The sequence below is a fragment of the Euleptes europaea genome, chromosome 6 (assembly GCF_029931775.1).
Source record: "Euleptes europaea isolate rEulEur1 chromosome 6, rEulEur1.hap1, whole genome shotgun sequence".
In the NCBI taxonomy this organism is placed as follows: domain Eukaryota; kingdom Metazoa; phylum Chordata; class Lepidosauria; order Squamata; family Sphaerodactylidae; genus Euleptes; species Euleptes europaea.
Genome location: NC_079317.1, coordinates 75,539,362 through 75,556,573, shown reverse-complemented (window position 1 = coordinate 75,556,573; position 17,212 = coordinate 75,539,362). Strand labels below are relative to the sequence as shown.

Below are 17,212 nucleotides of genomic sequence, written 5' to 3'. Positions count from 1 at the left end.
TAGTTGTTTGTTTATATTCATCTTTAGTTATAAGGCCCTCCTTCCACTTCCAAAATGAGTCATTTTTATTTCTCAAATCTTTAAAAAGCTGTTTATGGAGCCACCCTGGCCTCTTTAGGCTCCTACCATTTTTCCTTCTCATAGGAATGGTTTGTGATTACGCCTTCAGTATTTCATTTTTTAAAACTCCCACCCTTCCTGAATTCCCTTCTCAAGTATTTCTGACCATGGGATTCTACCCAGCATAAGTTTAAGTTTGTTAAAATTTGCTTTCCTAAAGTTCAACCTATATGTCTGACTCTGTACAGTTTTTCCTTTCCCCAAGATTGTAAATTCCAAGATTACATGGTCACTGCTACCCAGGTGCCTAATACTTTAACCTCATCAACCAGTTCTTCCCTGCTGGTGAGAATCAAATCTAAGATAGTGGATCCCCTTGTTTCCCTGTCCGCTTTCTGGAATATGAAGCAAGACAAGTCAGGAATTTATTGGATCTTGCATTAGGTCAAAATCCCCTTCCTGTATTAGGGCTTTGAGTTCTTCCTGCTTGTTTCCCATACTCTACGCATTAGTGTACAGACATCGGAATCCATGGTTTTTGTGCCCCCCGAGGTTTTTGTTTCTGTACTTACCCGTGAGTTTATGTTTCGTCGCATACATACTCCTTTAAAAAAATCAAATGGGAGTTGGAGCTTGAACATCTATTAAGCCGCAACTCTAAACAGGGATGGCTTCCTGGTGTATCCTGGTGGTAAACTGTACCACTCACGTTATTCATTATTCTACCATTTCAGCAGGATACATTGCTTCTATTACTTAACCAAGCTTGGCATTATTTCCATTTTACTACTGCACAGCAGGGTTGAAATTGTTAAGATATGCTAAAAAGGCACGACTGCTCCAACTTACATCTCACTTCCAAGGCTGCTCTAAAATACTTGTTTGAAAATGTATTTATTTTGCAAACAATTTGCAGGAAACGTGAATAGCTTAGATTACAGAAAGAAGTTCAAAAGAGCTCATTCATGTCTTTCAAAATCAGTTTTGTCACTGCTGATGAAAAACAGATCTAAGCACTTTGAGAAGGGGTGTGTGTGTGTGTGTGTGTGTGTGTGTGTGTGTGTGTGTGAGAGAGAGAGAGAGAGAGAGAGAGAGAGAGAGAGAGAGAGAGAAAGCAGGAGGGAGGGAGAGGGAAGAAGGGGGGAGCGAGAACTTTCCAGGAAACTGCCTGGTTTGTGGACTTATCAATCACATTTCACAAGTAGAGTGTGTCAGTCATTAGATAAACTGATTATATCAACTGATTACCTAAACTGATTATATTTGTTAGATAAACTGATTATATCAAGGTTTCCTGCTCTTCTGGATACCATCTGCCCAATGGTGACTGAAGAATACAAATACTAGAATGTCAAGAAGAATACTTCTTTTTCCTTGACACTGTTTTTATATATGGGCAGTTTTCAAACGCACAGGATTACCTCATCTACAGCTCAAAGTGGTACAGTCTAGGAAAAGATACATCTGAAGATGTCAAGTTCTAAAGAACGAACAAACTTAAAAGAACAGAGTAAAAAAAAAGGGGGGGGGACTGTCCTAACTGGCAAAGCCAGTAGAATGAGGAAAAATATGTGTCTTGCTAGGGGAAAATAGATGTCCTGGGTTTGCCTGTCATAGGGAAATTGAAGGCCTGAGTCTCATAGACTTGGGCAAGAGGCAGAGAGAAGAAGGGGGTTAGGACTGGCAACAAGTATAGATTGGAAATGAACCTATTATATGCTGGTTATGGACTTCAGAGAGGCTTGGCATTGGTTTGTAATGGGGCTCAGTTTTTAAACTGGGGAAGATTGGTTTGGAAAGTCAGCGTGGTGTAGTGTTTAAGAGCAGCAGTCTCTAACCTGGAGAATAGGGTTCGATTCCCCACTCCTCCACATGAAGCCTGTTGGGTGACCTTAGGCCAGTCACAGTTCTCTCAGAACTCTCTTAGCCCACACAGAGGCAGGCAATGGCAAACCACCTCCGAATGTCTCTTGCCTTGAAAACCCTACAGGGTCACCATAACTCAGCTGTGACTTGATGGCAAAATCATCATCATCACACACACACACACACACAGCTGGGTTTGAGAAGTCCACATTCTCAAATTCACTAACAGTCCCTGAAATGCTACAACAGCTTCCCAAACCAATTTGACTAGAGCCCATCAAGGAACATATCCCCCGCCCTCAACATACATGCTACAGGAGTTGATAGCTCTACAGAACTCTGGCTCTGCGAAAAGCAATTACCTGCATATAACCATAGGTAGAAGCAGTAAATAATAAAATGTCAGAGTAATTACTGTGAAAATTCTTTAGAAAGCCAAATATTGATGCAAATGGTACAAAGATTCCAGGAAAAGCAAAGATGATCTATATTTTATCTAGAAATTATAGAAAATTCATACCACAAAAATTCACCAGAAATTTTCATTTTCCATAGTGGCTAAAATGTAACTGTTTTCAGGAGCTATTAGTGCAATGTAAACTTGTCAAAATTCTGGCTCGAATACTGCCACTCTACTTGGCAAAGTCTGAAGAACTCCTCCAGTCTAAACAGCCATCCTCTAGCAGAAGTGCCTTTTTTACCCGAGGCAGAGCATTACTATGGGAGAAAAAGGCTCCTTAGTGTGAAAGAAGGCTTCAGACTTTTTTCCAGTGGAATGATAGGATACAATATTCTCCATGCTTACGTAAGCAGACAAAGATCAATGCTATAAGGCTGGTAGGGCGAGGGCACTGTTTGGTTCTCGCCATCTCAAACTTGAACTGCATAATTCAAGCTTCCATCTGAGTGCAAAATCTGAGAAAAATCCCACAAAGCTCCTCACTTTAAGCAACTATTTCCTTGCCTAGAACTCTTGTTTAAAAACATGGTGTTAATGCCCAGGTTATCCAGAGCCAGTTTATGTTATTCAATTAAAACATTTATGAACTCTTTTCTTCATCTCTCTCAAGGGAGAACCAGCATACTGAATTGTGAGCAGCTCTGTCAAGGGAACAAAACAGCTCTTGTGTTCTAATTTCCTAAGAACTCCACCTCCACTCCCCCACCTTAAGGACACAGCAAAACGAAAATGCAGAACTCTCCTCTGAATAACAGTGTAATAGCAGATTATTAATTTGAGCATATTGCTGTGTGTGTTTGTGTTTGCATAATGCAGAGTCGTAACTCTGGTATAAGTCCTGTTTTCAGGATTTTTCAAAGTTTACTGACCAAATGTGAAAATATGTTTCTACTCTACCTGTTCAAAAATCTTTCACATAGTTTTAAACTTTTAGTAGCATTTTAAATGGACACAAACTCTGCCCATGCACTGCACTGCTATTGGGCTTCACTGTCACAAGCCATCAACTGAGAGTGCATGATTGCCAGCCCTGCTATAGCAAATACGAGGAGATTTTTGGGCCTGTGTTTGAGGAGGGTGGCGTTTCAGGGGAATGTGACATCACTTTTAGGTGATGCTTTAGGGCAGGGGTGGGTAACGTCAGGCCTGGGGGCCGTTTAAGGCCCGTGAAATAATTTGGTCGGGCCCTTTGTGGGTCCTGGCAGATCTCTAGCTTAGAAGGATCTAAGACTGGCGATCCGCCCCCTCACACAGACAAAAATAGCCTCTATTCAAGGCGGGTGTGAGTTTGTTTTGCTGAGAAAAGGAACCTTTTTTTCCACCTTGCCGAGGAGTTGTTAGCTATGGAACTGTTAGGACTGCCCAAGAAACTGTGTTAACCCTTTCCCACCCGGGCCGTGGAGAAACGTATTCCCTCTGTACTACAAGAGGGCTGGGGGAGGAGGTGGCGACAATGGAGTGATTAAAGGGGGCAGGGCCAGAATGTGCAAAGGGGGAGGCAGTTCTTAGCCAGTGTGTCCTCATTTCACCCCTGCAGGTGAAGGTAGCAGGAGCCGGCTGTAGAATCCGGCCCCGACCATGTAGAGCAGGAGCAACTCCGGCATGTGGCTGGACAGCTACACCCAGCTGGTGCAACAGACCATCCTCTGCCACCATAGAGACTGGGAAAATCCCTAAAGCAGGGGTGGGGAACCTTTTTTCCGCCAAGGGCCATTTAGATAATTATAACATCATTCAAGAGCCATACACAATTATCAATCATGTGGAGCAGGAGCAATTCCGGCGTGCAGCTGGATGGCTACACCCAGCTGGTGCAACAAACCATCCTGTGCCATTAGGTGGGCGAGTGCACCACTGGTTGGATGCCTGCCTGCTTGCCCATGCTGGGGGGGCAGCTGCCTGATTGGGGCTTGGTCGGCTAATTTTTAAGTTGATAATTTTGTATGGCCTGCAAATGATGTTATAATTATCTAAATGGCCCTTGGCGAAAAAAAGGTTTCCCACCCCTGCTTTAGGGATTTTCCCAGTCTCTATGGGCTTTACTATAGAAATCAGGGAAACTCCTAGAGTGGCATGGTGGCTGTGATGTCACTTCCAGATGGAGGGTCACTGAATCTGATATCGCTTCCAGGTCTAGAAAAATTCCTAGAGCATCACCATCAACGCCCCCACCCCAATTTTATCTCCTGCGCCTCAAATGATCAAGGTCATAGTTCTAAGAACAGGGGTAGGAGATTGCCCACCGTCACCCGGCAAATGGTAAACTTAGCAACAGTACACCCATTGCAGCAACCACTAGCAGGCTTGGCTGCTCGTAACTATGCAACAGCAGCCACTGCCACTACATGAAAGCCAGTGTGGTGTAGTGGTTACAGTTTCAGGCTAGACTCTGCAAGACCCTGAAGTGAATCTCCACTCTGCCACAGAAGCTCACTGTGTGATCTTGGGCCAGTCGCATACTCCCAGCCTAACCTAGCTCACAGGGTTGTTGTGAGGATAAAGTTTACCAAAGAGTTTCTGCCAATTCCTAGAGCTACACATTGTCTCTTCTGGGTTATATACGGAAGTGACATAGGTGATGTAACCAAAGTCACATGACCCCCATATCCCTGCCCCCCAACCCTCCTGCTGGTTGCCAGGCTACGGTGCTCGTTCAAAGTATCCCCAACGTTTTTCCTGTTGAATTGCATGGATTTTCTTCCTAAAGAAGTCAATGAATTTGTGCTCAATGCTGTAACATTGGCAAAGTTAATACTCACCCAAAATTTAAAGAATATAATCCCAAAGAGGAGTGATTGGAGAAATTAGTGGAGTGCATTTATCTATGTAAACTAACCTGTTTGTTACATGGCCAAATGTTAGGAAAGTTTGAGAAATTGAATGTTTTTCTGCCCAGAATGAGAAGTTACATTTGCGCTTGTATAATTTGATGTTGATAGCAGTTCCGTATTCAGTAATTTGCATTTTAGATCCTTGTTTATATTTGGTTTGTTTTTTAATCGTAATAAAATATTTAAATAAATAAATGAATGATTTTTTTCATAGAGATGGTATGAATCCCTACCTGACAGAAATAATTCATCTTGTATTTTTGTTCTTGCTTGCTCAGAAAAACATCTCTTCTTCAACCATTCAGGCTCAAATTCACTGTTGTGGTTGTCTGGCCATATAATGTACACCTTAGTCCATAAAAACAATGAAACATACACTGAAAACAGATTAAAGAAAACTTACTCATCAAAAAATCTGGAAGCCATGTTATTTGCTTTGTTAGCTTTTGGAGGTAGGGAGTCAGAAAAGTCTTCATGTCACTAAAGTGTCTGACATTTTTGTTAGTATCTTAACTCTGAAGTAGGGCTGTTGAATTAAAAAAAATTCGGTATAGTTCGGATTCGGCCGAATTCAGCCCGCTTAGATTCGGGATATGCCGAAGTCCGAACTCCCCCACTTCGGGTCCGTTCAATTTGGCGGGAATTCAAAGTTTGGGAAAAAAATTCGGCCGAATAAAGCCATTAAAAACACAACCGAGCCTTTCCGCAGCTCTGGGGGGGGGCATTTTTGGGGTTAGAGGTCCCAAACTTTCAGCAGAGCTTCAAAGGACATTTCTTGAAAGATCCCCCAAGTTTTGTAAAGATTGGGTCGGGGGGGCTGAGATATGGGCCCCGAAAGGGGTCCCCCCACCCTTAATGAGCATGTCTGAGCAGAGCTTGCCGCCCACACACAAAGCTTCCAGCCCCGACAAACAGCTAAGTTTGCAAAGCATTGCAACAGTAATGCAAAACAACACGACTGCACAGCAACACAACCTTGTAAGCAACACCTTTGCAACTGTGCAAAGCAACACCTGACACCTGGGAGTTTGCAAACCATGGAAAGCAACAGAGGCTAGCTATGCATAATGAGCAGGAGGGGTGGAATTTCCCCTTTTGCATCAGACTGGGGACCAGGCAAATGCATTCTTTAAGTCACCATTTGAAAACCAGTTTTGAGCAAGCATCCAAATAGACCTAACCGCTCTTATGAATGAGGGAAAACAGACACACAACTGACACTCCCCCTCAAACCAGGGAGAGAGAGACTCGAGGGGGAATACACACCCCAGGCAGAACCGGCAAAAGCCCCCTTTGGCTTCCCCCCCCCACAGAAACTGCTCCCTCCCCACACACACACAGATTCTGTTTCCCCCACACACACACAGACACACAGGAGAAAAATTATAGATTAAAGCCCCCAAAGGGGTCTTACTGTGGCTGTCTTCTGTTCTATCAGGAGGGGTGGGAGGAGGACTGGGTAATCCAAGATGATTCCATTCAGGCACGGACGTTTTGCTCTGGAGATGCATACCAGGCTGGGGTGATCCATTCATCCCAATAGGGAAAAGGGGAAAGGGGAAAGCCCATATCTCGGGACCCCCTGACCCAATATTTACAAAACTTGGGTGGTCTCTTAAAAAGGCTTGTCTGAAGCTCCGCTCAAAGTTTGGGATCTGCATCCCCAAAAATGTGCCCCCTGCAGCCACGGAAAGAGAAAAGGGGGGAGCCAATATTTCTGCCCCCACTGAACCCATCTTTACAAAACTTGGGTGGTATCTTAAGAATGATTGTCTGAAGCTATGCTGAAAGTTTGGGGGCTGTATCCCCAAAAAAGCGCCCCCTGCAGCCACGTAAATGGAAAAGGGGGGAGGGAAAAGGGGGGAGCCCATATCTCGAGACCCCCTGACCCAATGTTTACAAAACTTGGGGGGTGTCTTAAGAAGCTTCATCTGAAGCTCCACTGAAAGTTTGGAGTCTGTACCCCCAAAAATGCGCCCCCTGCAGCCATGAAAAGAAAAAAGGGGGGAAGCCCATATCTCGCGACCCCCTGACCCAATGTTTACAAAACTTGGGTGATCTCTTAAGAAGGCTTGTATGAATCTCTGCTGAAAGTTTTGTGTCTGTACCCCAAAAGATACGCCCCCTGCAGCCACAGAAAGGAGCGAATGTGCACAAGCACCCCCCCACACACACGAGGATTTCCCTCTCTCTCTCTCTCTCCCCAGCCGGGCCGCACATCAGCTGATTCCTCCAATACTCAATCTTGACTGATTGGCCAGAAGAAGACCCAGCTTGGCCACTGATTGGCCGGGGGAGGAGAATGCTGCTTACTGACGGTTATGGTGCTTACTGACGGCCCCGAATTTGCCGGATTTATTCGTGAACTCCCGAACTCGCTGAATTCGGCTCCCCGGTTGCCCACCAGTTTTGAGTTCGGTTCCTCCCGAACTAAAAACCACCGAATCAGGGGAAATTCGGCTGATTTTCAGTTCGGGCCGAACCGAATCAACAGCTCTACTCTGTAAGACAATTTGTGTAAGAAACAGAAAGTCTTAAGTATTATTATGAACACAGTGACATGATTGTACGTATTTCATTTTATGTGTTATAATGAGAAAACATTATCTTCTTTTTTCTGACAAAACTGAAAGTTACCTTTTTTTGTTCGGTCACAGTGACATTCTTGGCCACAATATTGACATCCAGATTTTCAAGCGGCAATTTGCGTGCCTTGGCAGAGTGCAAAAAACAGTCAGGGCACTGGCAATTGTCTCGTAACCACACAGAAGGATAAAGGCTCTGACTCCCGTCTTCCCAGTGAACACAGACCAACTGATTCATATTCAGAGTTTCCACTTTCTGGATGGGTGCACTTGGGTTGAAGGGCTGAACTGCCTGTGCTGTCCCAGTTGAATGTTGCCAAGGCCTCCTGCTCAGAGAGAAATGCTTTTGATGAATGCTTCTGCTCTTCTGTGCTTGTAGCAGAGTATGAAAATAGTCTTGATGGCCTTTGGTCCTTAACAAGTATTTCGCCAGAGCTGTCCACATCTTTGCCTTCCCTTGTTTAATCTCTGGCACATAAAGGCCTTTGCACCATGAATGTGCTTTTCAGGATGGCTCTGTAAGATAAAAGCACAAAGTTGAAAGGCTAGAAATGAAAAGGACAGTGTTCCAAGCGGTGTTCCTTCCACTCTCGATCCTTTGTTCCCTCTAGCACAAATGTTCTGACATTGTTTTCAAAGTTTAGACCAACTAAATAAAAAAAAGGAGCACATCAACTTGGACCCCAATTAGAGGCAGCTGACAGAACCAAGATTTTCAATCGCAGGCACTGAACAACTGCTGCAAAATAAAGCACATCAGAGAAAATGTTAGTACACTAAAATTTGAAGGAAGACTCTACTTTCTGATCCCTTTCCCTATTGCCCCCTCCCCCTTTCAGCACATTGTACCAGACAAACGGTTGTATCTGGTCTCGGTCCATAATCTTGTTTATTCCCCCAACACTGAACAAGGTTTTCAGGGACGTGTTCTCTCACAGGCCTCAAGATACTGGAAATTTAGGCTCTTGTTACATGTTACACTGCTGCTTGGGGAATTCATACCCTAACATTGCAATTTTTTCTTTAGGTACCCTTACCCTTCACAACTCTACACAAATACTGAATTTACAGCTGTCATTGCATGAAATGAAAAATCCAAGTGTCTTAAGCCAAGAGTCACTGGAAAATCTAAAATGGCGATCACATCTGCATTGTAAAGCACAGGGAGAATAGATTCAACTGTAAATCAGTTTTCCTTCATAGCTATCAATTGAATCAGAAACCCACTACAAGTACACTGCCTGTTTCACATGGTTTAAATCAGGCTTGTCCAAACTGCGGCCCCCGAGCCACATGCGGCCCAGGACGGCTATGAATGCAGCCCAACACAAAATCGTAAACTTACTTAAAACATTATGAATCAGCTATCGTTAGTGTTAGTGTATTTTATGTGTGGCCCAAGACAATTCTTCTTCTTCTAATGTGGCCCAGGGAAGCCAAAAGATTGGACACCTCTGGTTTAAACAATTCTGTTCTTCCCTTACGTAAATTATGCTACCCAAACAGCTTCCAATTGTAACTCCTGGCATAAAATTACTATGGGTGATTTGCCATAGAGTCCACCTTGCAAGTCATTTCCACATGCACACACCACTATGCCTCACTATGGGTGTCTTACTCTGAGTTGGCCTTATATTGAAAGCAATCAAGAAATACAGCCTAAAATATTAACTTTCTCTATATTACTCTGTTAAGATTTAGAAGTTAGACAATTTCTTTTTTTTTAATTTACCCCACTCTGCTGCACAATAGAGGCTATTGTACCATTTTCATTTTGCCCTACCAACAACTCTTTGAGTTGGAGAATTGCCAAAAGCCATGCAGTAAGCTTCAAAACTGAGATTTCTGTGTACAGACCCAATATACTAGTTGGGAATTGTTCTATATCACAGAGTCAAAGTGTTTACATTGCAACTCAATATTCCAATAACTCTCCCTCTCCCCTCAGGTGGTAACTGTGTGACAGGCAGAAATACATCTTTCTCTCCCCCTCCCCCACCTTTAAAATTAAGATCTATCCTGATGAAGAGGAGGGAAATTAGGTAAGGTAACTAACAGTGCATTCCACTGAAATGAATGGGCTTAGACTGGAGTAACTCTCTTTAGGAATGCATTGCTACATCGGTACAGAGACCTTTAATTTTGTAGGTTTTAAGTATGCTGAAATTTCTGATTACATTGAGGAACCCCAAGTTCAGCATCACAGTTCCCAACTTCAGGTTATGTATTTTGATTCATTATTTGTCCCTGTCTCCCACCAACTTTCACTTCTCAGAATTTATTTCAAAGAGGGACCATATGCTTTGAAAATTTGGGTTGTCTGTTACCTGCTAAAGTAGTCAATATATTCTACAAGTAAATATATTTGTAATAAACCTGAAATATTTTTGGGTGAGACAGTTGAATAACCCTTCTGCTTGGGACCAGAAGTGGTCCATATTTCGGATCTTTCCATATTTTGGAATATGTTGGAATTTTTGCAAATACATGAGATATCGTGGGGATGGGACCCAAGTCTAAACATGAAATTCATTTATGTTTTATACAGATATTTTATACACAATATTTTTAACAATTTTGTGTACATTGAACCATCAATGGCGCTGCAGAGGGCCTGTGAGTAATGCCTGCATGCTGGCTCAAAACGTCCCCTTTTCTGATCAGTCTGGATAACAGATGTTTGGATAAGGGATACTCAACCTATATATCACTTGACTTATTTAATTATTTAGAAGTATAAGCATGGCAGTTCTGTACAGACACATAATGGGCTGCTCTCCTCCATACCCCTTAATAAAAAAAAAATTGCCCCCTAACAAAAAAAATCTGGTTACAGGCCTCCCCAACCCCAATAACTCAGTGAAGTGATTGAGCGAGGGCCTGCTATTAAAAGGTGTTGGGCTACCCTGTCTGCTGATGTCTCTGTGACAGAGAGGACCTGAGAGATGAAATGGTCAGTGGCAGATCTACTATGAAAATAAAGAAGCTTAAGCTTCAGGGCCCCTAATCCTAGAGGGGCCCCGAAAGAACTTTTTTTTTTAATGAGTGATTTTTTTTTAACAAAATCAATGGAGTTTCTAAAGTGTTTATTAAAATAAGGCTATCCTTCCATCTATGGTCATGTTGGGCAGATTTAGTGGGATACCTTACCCAGATCGTCTCTGCTTATGCAATACGGGCGAAATTGAAACTTTGGACCACTTGATGCTCCGTTGTCCTCGCTGGTCTCAGGACAGAGAGGTTTTTATTACTCCAATTCTTACTAGCTTGAACCTCCCTTCACATGCCTGGGTGTTGCCATTTTTGCTTGGCGATTTAAACAATGGTTTGGTAACGTTGAGTGTGGCTCGTTTTTTGGCCAGAGTGGTTGCACTTAAGAAGAAAGAACTTTCAATGCCTACCTCTGGCAACTTTTAGTCAGTTCGCTCCGCCCCTAGTTTATTTTAGCTAGGAATTTTATCTATCGGGCTGACGCCTGGTTTTTAGCACTGTTAATTTAATATTGTCTTGTATTTACTATGTTTACTACGTTTATGTTTCCTATCCTTCCTTTGTGTTCCCCTCCCTCCCTCTTTCCTTGGTCCAAGACTGCGGTCATAGACCTAATAAATTATTATTATTATAATAAAATAAGGCTATTTTACAGCCCATTCCTGAGCTGATGGCTTACAGAGACGTCAAGGAAGAGGCACAGCGGCAGCTGCGCCTCTTCCTAAGCTGTTTCGCGTATGCCGGAAAACAAAAAAAAAGCTGTTTTGAGGCTTGTTGTTTTGTTTTGTTTTAACGGGGCCTTTCATCCCATTGAAAACATCGAGGCTGTGCCTGCTCAAAAGCAGGTGCAGCAGTGCTGTTCTTGCCGCCGGCAGCCAGGGCCAAAACAGGATAGGCAGCTGCCTAACTGGCGGCTCCTCCCCCCAGAACACCCCCGGAACGCCCCCCTGTGCCGGCGCGGCCACTCTATGCCATGGCCTGCACCACAGAGAGGCCACACTGGCAGAGGGGTGAGGCACGGTCCTGTGGTGCTCGGCCGCCAGCGGGACTGGCCTCGCCGCCAGCGTAAGTGCATGTAAATCCGTGATTACACGCACTTATGCTGGCGGCAAGGTCACACCTCCTCCTAAGAGGTTTCGACCAGAAACCTCAGGAATGCGGTGTTAGTGATAGAATTCGAGGATCCAGCTGTCAAAATGTAGGCTATGATTCTGGAGAGCTCAGTAAGCCCATACAGCTGGGGGTTCAGGAGCTGCAAGCCCCTGAGAAAATTTTGAAATTCGACCAATTACAGGGACATTTTGAGGTCATATGAAATGGGTATTAGTGCATATTCTAAGGTCAATATTAAGTACTTCAACCCATTGGCTTATGATTCTATCACTAACAGCGCATTCCTGAGGTTTCTGGTCGAAACCTCTTAGGAGGAGGTGTGACCTCACCACCAGCGTACGTGCGTGTAATCACGGATTTACATGCACTTACGCTGGCGGCGAGGCCAGTCTACTGGCCCATTTTCAAGGACACCCCACCACCCTGTTCTCCTCCATTTGGACCTCGAGGTCCTTGTAAGGGCAGCAAGACCCTTTGGACTTTGTTGGATGTTGCCCTATTGTTGCTGATTGTGAAGGAGCCCCCCATAAGAGTTCAAGCTTCAGGGTCCCAAAAATGCAGATCCACCACTGGAAATGGTCATGGCTCCCAAGAGATTTTAAGAGACAAGAAGGGTAGTAATGTGTGACCTACTTGTAACCCTGAACCTGAGAGAGAGAGGTGTAGATGGTGGTAGGTAATCTGTGTGAGTGGAGAAGCGGTGTCACACCATGTGTCTCAGGGGAGGGGCCATGGCTCAGTTTGCAGAGCATCTGCTTGGCATGTAGAAGGTCCAAGGTTCAATCCCCAAGATCTCCAGTTAAAGGGACTAGGCAGGTAGGTGATGTGAAAGACCTCTGCCTGAGACCCTGGAGACCTGCTGCCGATCTGAGTAGACAATACTGACTTAGATGGAGCAAGGGTCTGATTCAGCATAAGGCAGCTTTATGTGTTCAGGGCTTCCTGTATCACCTGAGTAACATTGGAAAGAGCTGTGCTATAGTGGCTTCCACACTATCAACAACAGAAATAATATTCCAATAGTGTGATCGATCCTAAACATATTTATCTGGAGGTTTATTCTATACTGTAAAAAACAAACACAGAGTATTCTAGAATGACAAGAGTTTGTTAATTTGATTAGTAATTAGTTACAAGTTTTAATCATATTTTCAAATCTGTTGTGTCATCCTTCTTCAATCAGCCTCACATATGTTAGTGTTCTTTTCCCAGTGCCAATTTTGATGAAAAGGAGCTTTAAAATGGTTGCTCCTGGTAAATCCAAAGCAGGGAGATACTTAGCATTCTTGGGTAGAACCACCATCTCATTCCTTCTAGCCACCAGAACTACAGTTTACTGAAGCTCACAGTGCTCAACTCAAATCAATGTCACTCTGTTGTGGATCTTCCATAAGTCAGATGGGATCTGAACATGTCATTTCTGGAATCATTTTGGCTTTGTAATACTATATTCCAGAAGCTCAAGCTGAAGAAAGACAATGTTTTGTAATTTGTAAATTGTATGGTTACTTTATTTTGCTTGATATCTTTAACAAGGCATCTATATTTTAAGGGGTTGCTAATATGCAGCTATATATACAATCAATCAGTTAAGCCCAACCTAGTCGGGAAGAGCTGCCAAAAAATCCAATAAAACAAATAATTAAATAATTAAAAGCCAAATGGTTAATCAACTAGCATATTTCATGTGTTGGTAGCCCTGCACACACACACACACACACAAACACATTAACTTTAATACAAAATACACAATGTTATGGGTAAAGTTTTAAAAAATGCAGCTAGGATGCCAAAATATGACTAATAAAGAAAGTGAGAATGCAAAATATATGAGGTGAGATTTTAAATGTTCTCTTGAAATATGCTTTAAATATTCCTTCTGCAGTAGCTATAAATTTCTTCAAGACGAAATCCTCTACAAGGCTCCGCTTGGCAAGCTTAGACTACTATAGAATTTCTTACTCTCATTAGATCAGAACCATACTGACCTGGGAGACCACCTATGCCTTGAGTATGCAAAGGCAGCCCAGACTCAATTGACTGTGGAATTTTATTTTATAAGAGAACAGTTGAACGTCAAGTTTTGTTATAGGTATGAATAATCTTATGGTTAGTTATACTGTATTTAAACAGAAATAAATTGAATCTCACACTTTTACAGCACAAGCCAACTGCTGATGGGGTCAGCAAAGAAAAATGTCCTCACATTACACAACAAAGTACAAGTGCACAGCTGCATCATGTGCCTTTCTGCTCAGTTCATATCATCCCAAGCAACAATCATGAATACATGAACAGTCCCTCCAATAAGGCACATTTAGAATGGGTATATAAAGGTAGCTTACATGAAAGTAAATCCAACCCTGACCATTCATACCCCAATCCCAATCACACGTATTAGCATGATGGAACCATTAGTTTCCATATAAGTGTGCATAAGTAAATGTTTGTTTTAAGATGCTGTTTATATCTGCTTTAGCTGTGTGATTAAGATGAACGGTCTACATTTAATCTTAATGTTTTATGTTTCAATATTGTATGCCAACTTGTGCAGTTTTCATGGGCAAACGTAGCCTTTAAATAGATTAAAATATGCATAGGGTTGTAATTTTAAGTTGTTTAGGATCAGAGTATTACATAGCTTGTGATCCTAATCATTGTTTGTATAATTTTACAGAGTTAAAGGTAATCCTTAACCCACTTGTTGTGGAACAGTTATACTGACTCTACCAGAACTTCTATGAAATAAAAGGATTTTGCATTATAGTCTTGCACTGCAAACAACTTATCTTATACAGTTTCTTGCCCTAAGAAGACACTCAAACCAAAGGGCACAAGAAGTCCCTTTTGTGTTAAAATATAACCTGCAGTAAATATAGTCCATGCATTTTATTAGCATAAATTAGGTCGTTTAGATGTATAGTTTTACGGTTACTGGAAACTGTTAGGACATGACATGGGTGATGTTCCAAGGCTTGACTGATAATAGGACCCACCCATCCATTTCAGAGCTAATAGCCTTGTAGGTTGCCAACACTCTATCACAGGTGAGGCTGGATGCGTCCAGCACAAATTCATGCATTAGGGGAGGCACTGTGGCTCAGTGGTAAGAGCATCTGCTTGGCATGCAGAAGGTCCCAGGTTCAATCCCCGGCCTCTCCAGTTAAAGGGACCAGGCAGGTAGGTGATGTGAAAGACCCCTGCCTGAGACCCTGGAGAGCTGCTGCCGGTCTGAGTAGACAATACTGACTTTGATGGACCAAGGGTCTGATTCATTATAAGCCAGCTTCATGTGTTCAACATCATTTGCTTTTTTGGTGAGCCGACAACAGGGGGTGCCTTATTGATACCCTTTGGCACGTGGATCATCAATGAAGATCAATAAATTCATGAACCTGAATTTAGTTTCTGAGAGGTGCAGAAGCTAGAAGAGCCAACTGTCTGGAGAAAAAAAAATGTCCTGCTCTTTTAATGAAGGTGTAATGGGCTGTTATTTACCTCCATGCCATGAAGATCTTCAGCTGCCCATTTCTATACACTCTCTTAAATGGACAGGATGTTTTTCTCCAGGTTTGCTAGGGACCCTAACAAAGAGATCAAGCCTGCTTGGAAATCGTATCCTTTCACTTGAAAACCTTATTCTCTAATCAACTACTCAGTGTTGAAGACACTTTTCTGTGTGCTCAAAAATGTTCATTTATTCATTATTCCTTCATATGTCCCAGGGTGGACCCAAAGTAATTACTGCAAACAGGCTGTAAGGCTTGCATTTCCCTACATTGCAATCTGTCTAAACCAGCAGTTCTCAACCTGTGGGTCGCGACCCCTTTGGGGGTCGAACGACCCTTTCTCAGGGGTCGCCTAAGACCATCGGAAAACTCCCTCGGACCCCGCGCAGGGCTCTTCCCCCTCCCACCCCCCTTCTCAGGCTCCCCAGACGAGGAAAGGGAAGAAGCCGCCTCAGTCAGCAACTTGCTCTCTCACTCTTTCCCCCTCCCGCCCCACCAGGCCCGAAGCCCACCTCGCCATTGGCCACGCCGTGTCACGTGAGGCCAACGTTCCTTCCCCCCCTTCCCTCCCTCATCCCCTCTTGCGCAGCTGGCGGGAGCCATGGTGGGTTCTTCCTCATGCAGCGTGGGCGACGGGAGGCTGCTCTGCGCTGGGGATGCCGGGAATGAGTTTCGCCCCCTGAGGAGGCTCAGTTGGGCAAATTGGAGCCTTCCGGCATTTCCTCCCCCTCCCCAGGGTCTCTTGTCTGAGGGGGAGCCATTGCGGGCTCCGTGAGAGAGGCTTAGGTTGGGCTCAGCTTTTGTGCTTGGTTTCTGCCTTCTCTTCCCTGCCGCGGTTTCTGCATTGAAAACTGCCTTTGGGGGTGGGGGGGCGATGGCAGCATTCACAAAAGGGGACGTTGCAACCCCTCAGGACATTCTGTTCAAAGTCTCGGTACTTCAGGAAGGAAGAGCAAAACATGGCTCAGTGGTAGAGCATCTGCTTGGCATGCAGAAGGTCCCAGGTTCAATGCCCAGTTAAAGCAGTAGTTCCCAAACCTTTTGCATCATGGAGCACTTTTTAAGAGAGAAATTAGTCATTAATTTTCACCTATCAATGACAGTAGCATTTTTCTTTCCAGTCTCTTCACGGAGCACTAGGAGATGTTTCGCGGAGCACCAAGTGCTCCATGGAGCACAGTTACGAAACAGCTGAGTTAAAGGATCAGCATTTCGGTGATGTGAAAGGCCTTGACCTAAGACCCTGGAGAGCCGCTTCCAGTCTGAGCGGACAATACTGAGGATCTGATTCAGTAGAATCTGAAGAAGTGAACTGTGGCTCATGAAAGCTCATACCCTGCCAGAAAATATTTTTGTTAGTCTTTAAGGTGCTACTGGACTCTTGCTCTTTTCTACTGATTCAGTAGAAGGCAGCTTTGTGCGTTTGCAAAACTTCCAAGGAGAAAGATCGGGATGGGTCTTAGTCTGTCTGTAGCAGTAGAAAAGAGCAAGAATCTAGCACCTTAAAGACTAACATTTCTGGCAGGGTATATGGGCTTTCGTGAGTCACAGCTCACCTTCTTCACGGCTCACTCCTTCCAAGGGCAGGGAGATTTTGATTGTGAACGAATTGGGGTTGGGTGTTTCTTTCCTATTGGTGTATTTTGTTTTTATTTACTGTATTGGCTTCTCCAATGATCCCAGGCGGAGCATATGGTTCCCCTGAATTGCTGAATGTTCATGAGCACAATTAGCTGCCTTACGCAAACCTAACGTAACATCTAAAATGTCTCCCTATGTGATGGAAATACATCCTGC

General features: G+C 43.7%; 1 protein-coding gene across 1 annotated transcript in view; it reads right to left on the bottom strand.

Moving 5' to 3' along the window:
- BBOX1 (gamma-butyrobetaine hydroxylase 1) overlaps positions 1 to 8,247 on the bottom strand; it is a 50,335-nt gene extending 42,088 nt beyond the window's left edge. The window contains exons 1-2 of the mRNA XM_056851477.1: positions 7,855 to 8,247; positions 5,451 to 5,565 (exon numbers count right to left, since the gene is read on the bottom strand). Of these exons, the coding sequence (XP_056707455.1) occupies positions 5,451 to 5,565; positions 7,855 to 8,247 (508 nt within the window). The remainder of the gene's footprint in view (positions 1 to 5,450; positions 5,566 to 7,854) is intronic.
- Positions 8,248 to 17,212: the final 8,965 nt, after the last annotated feature.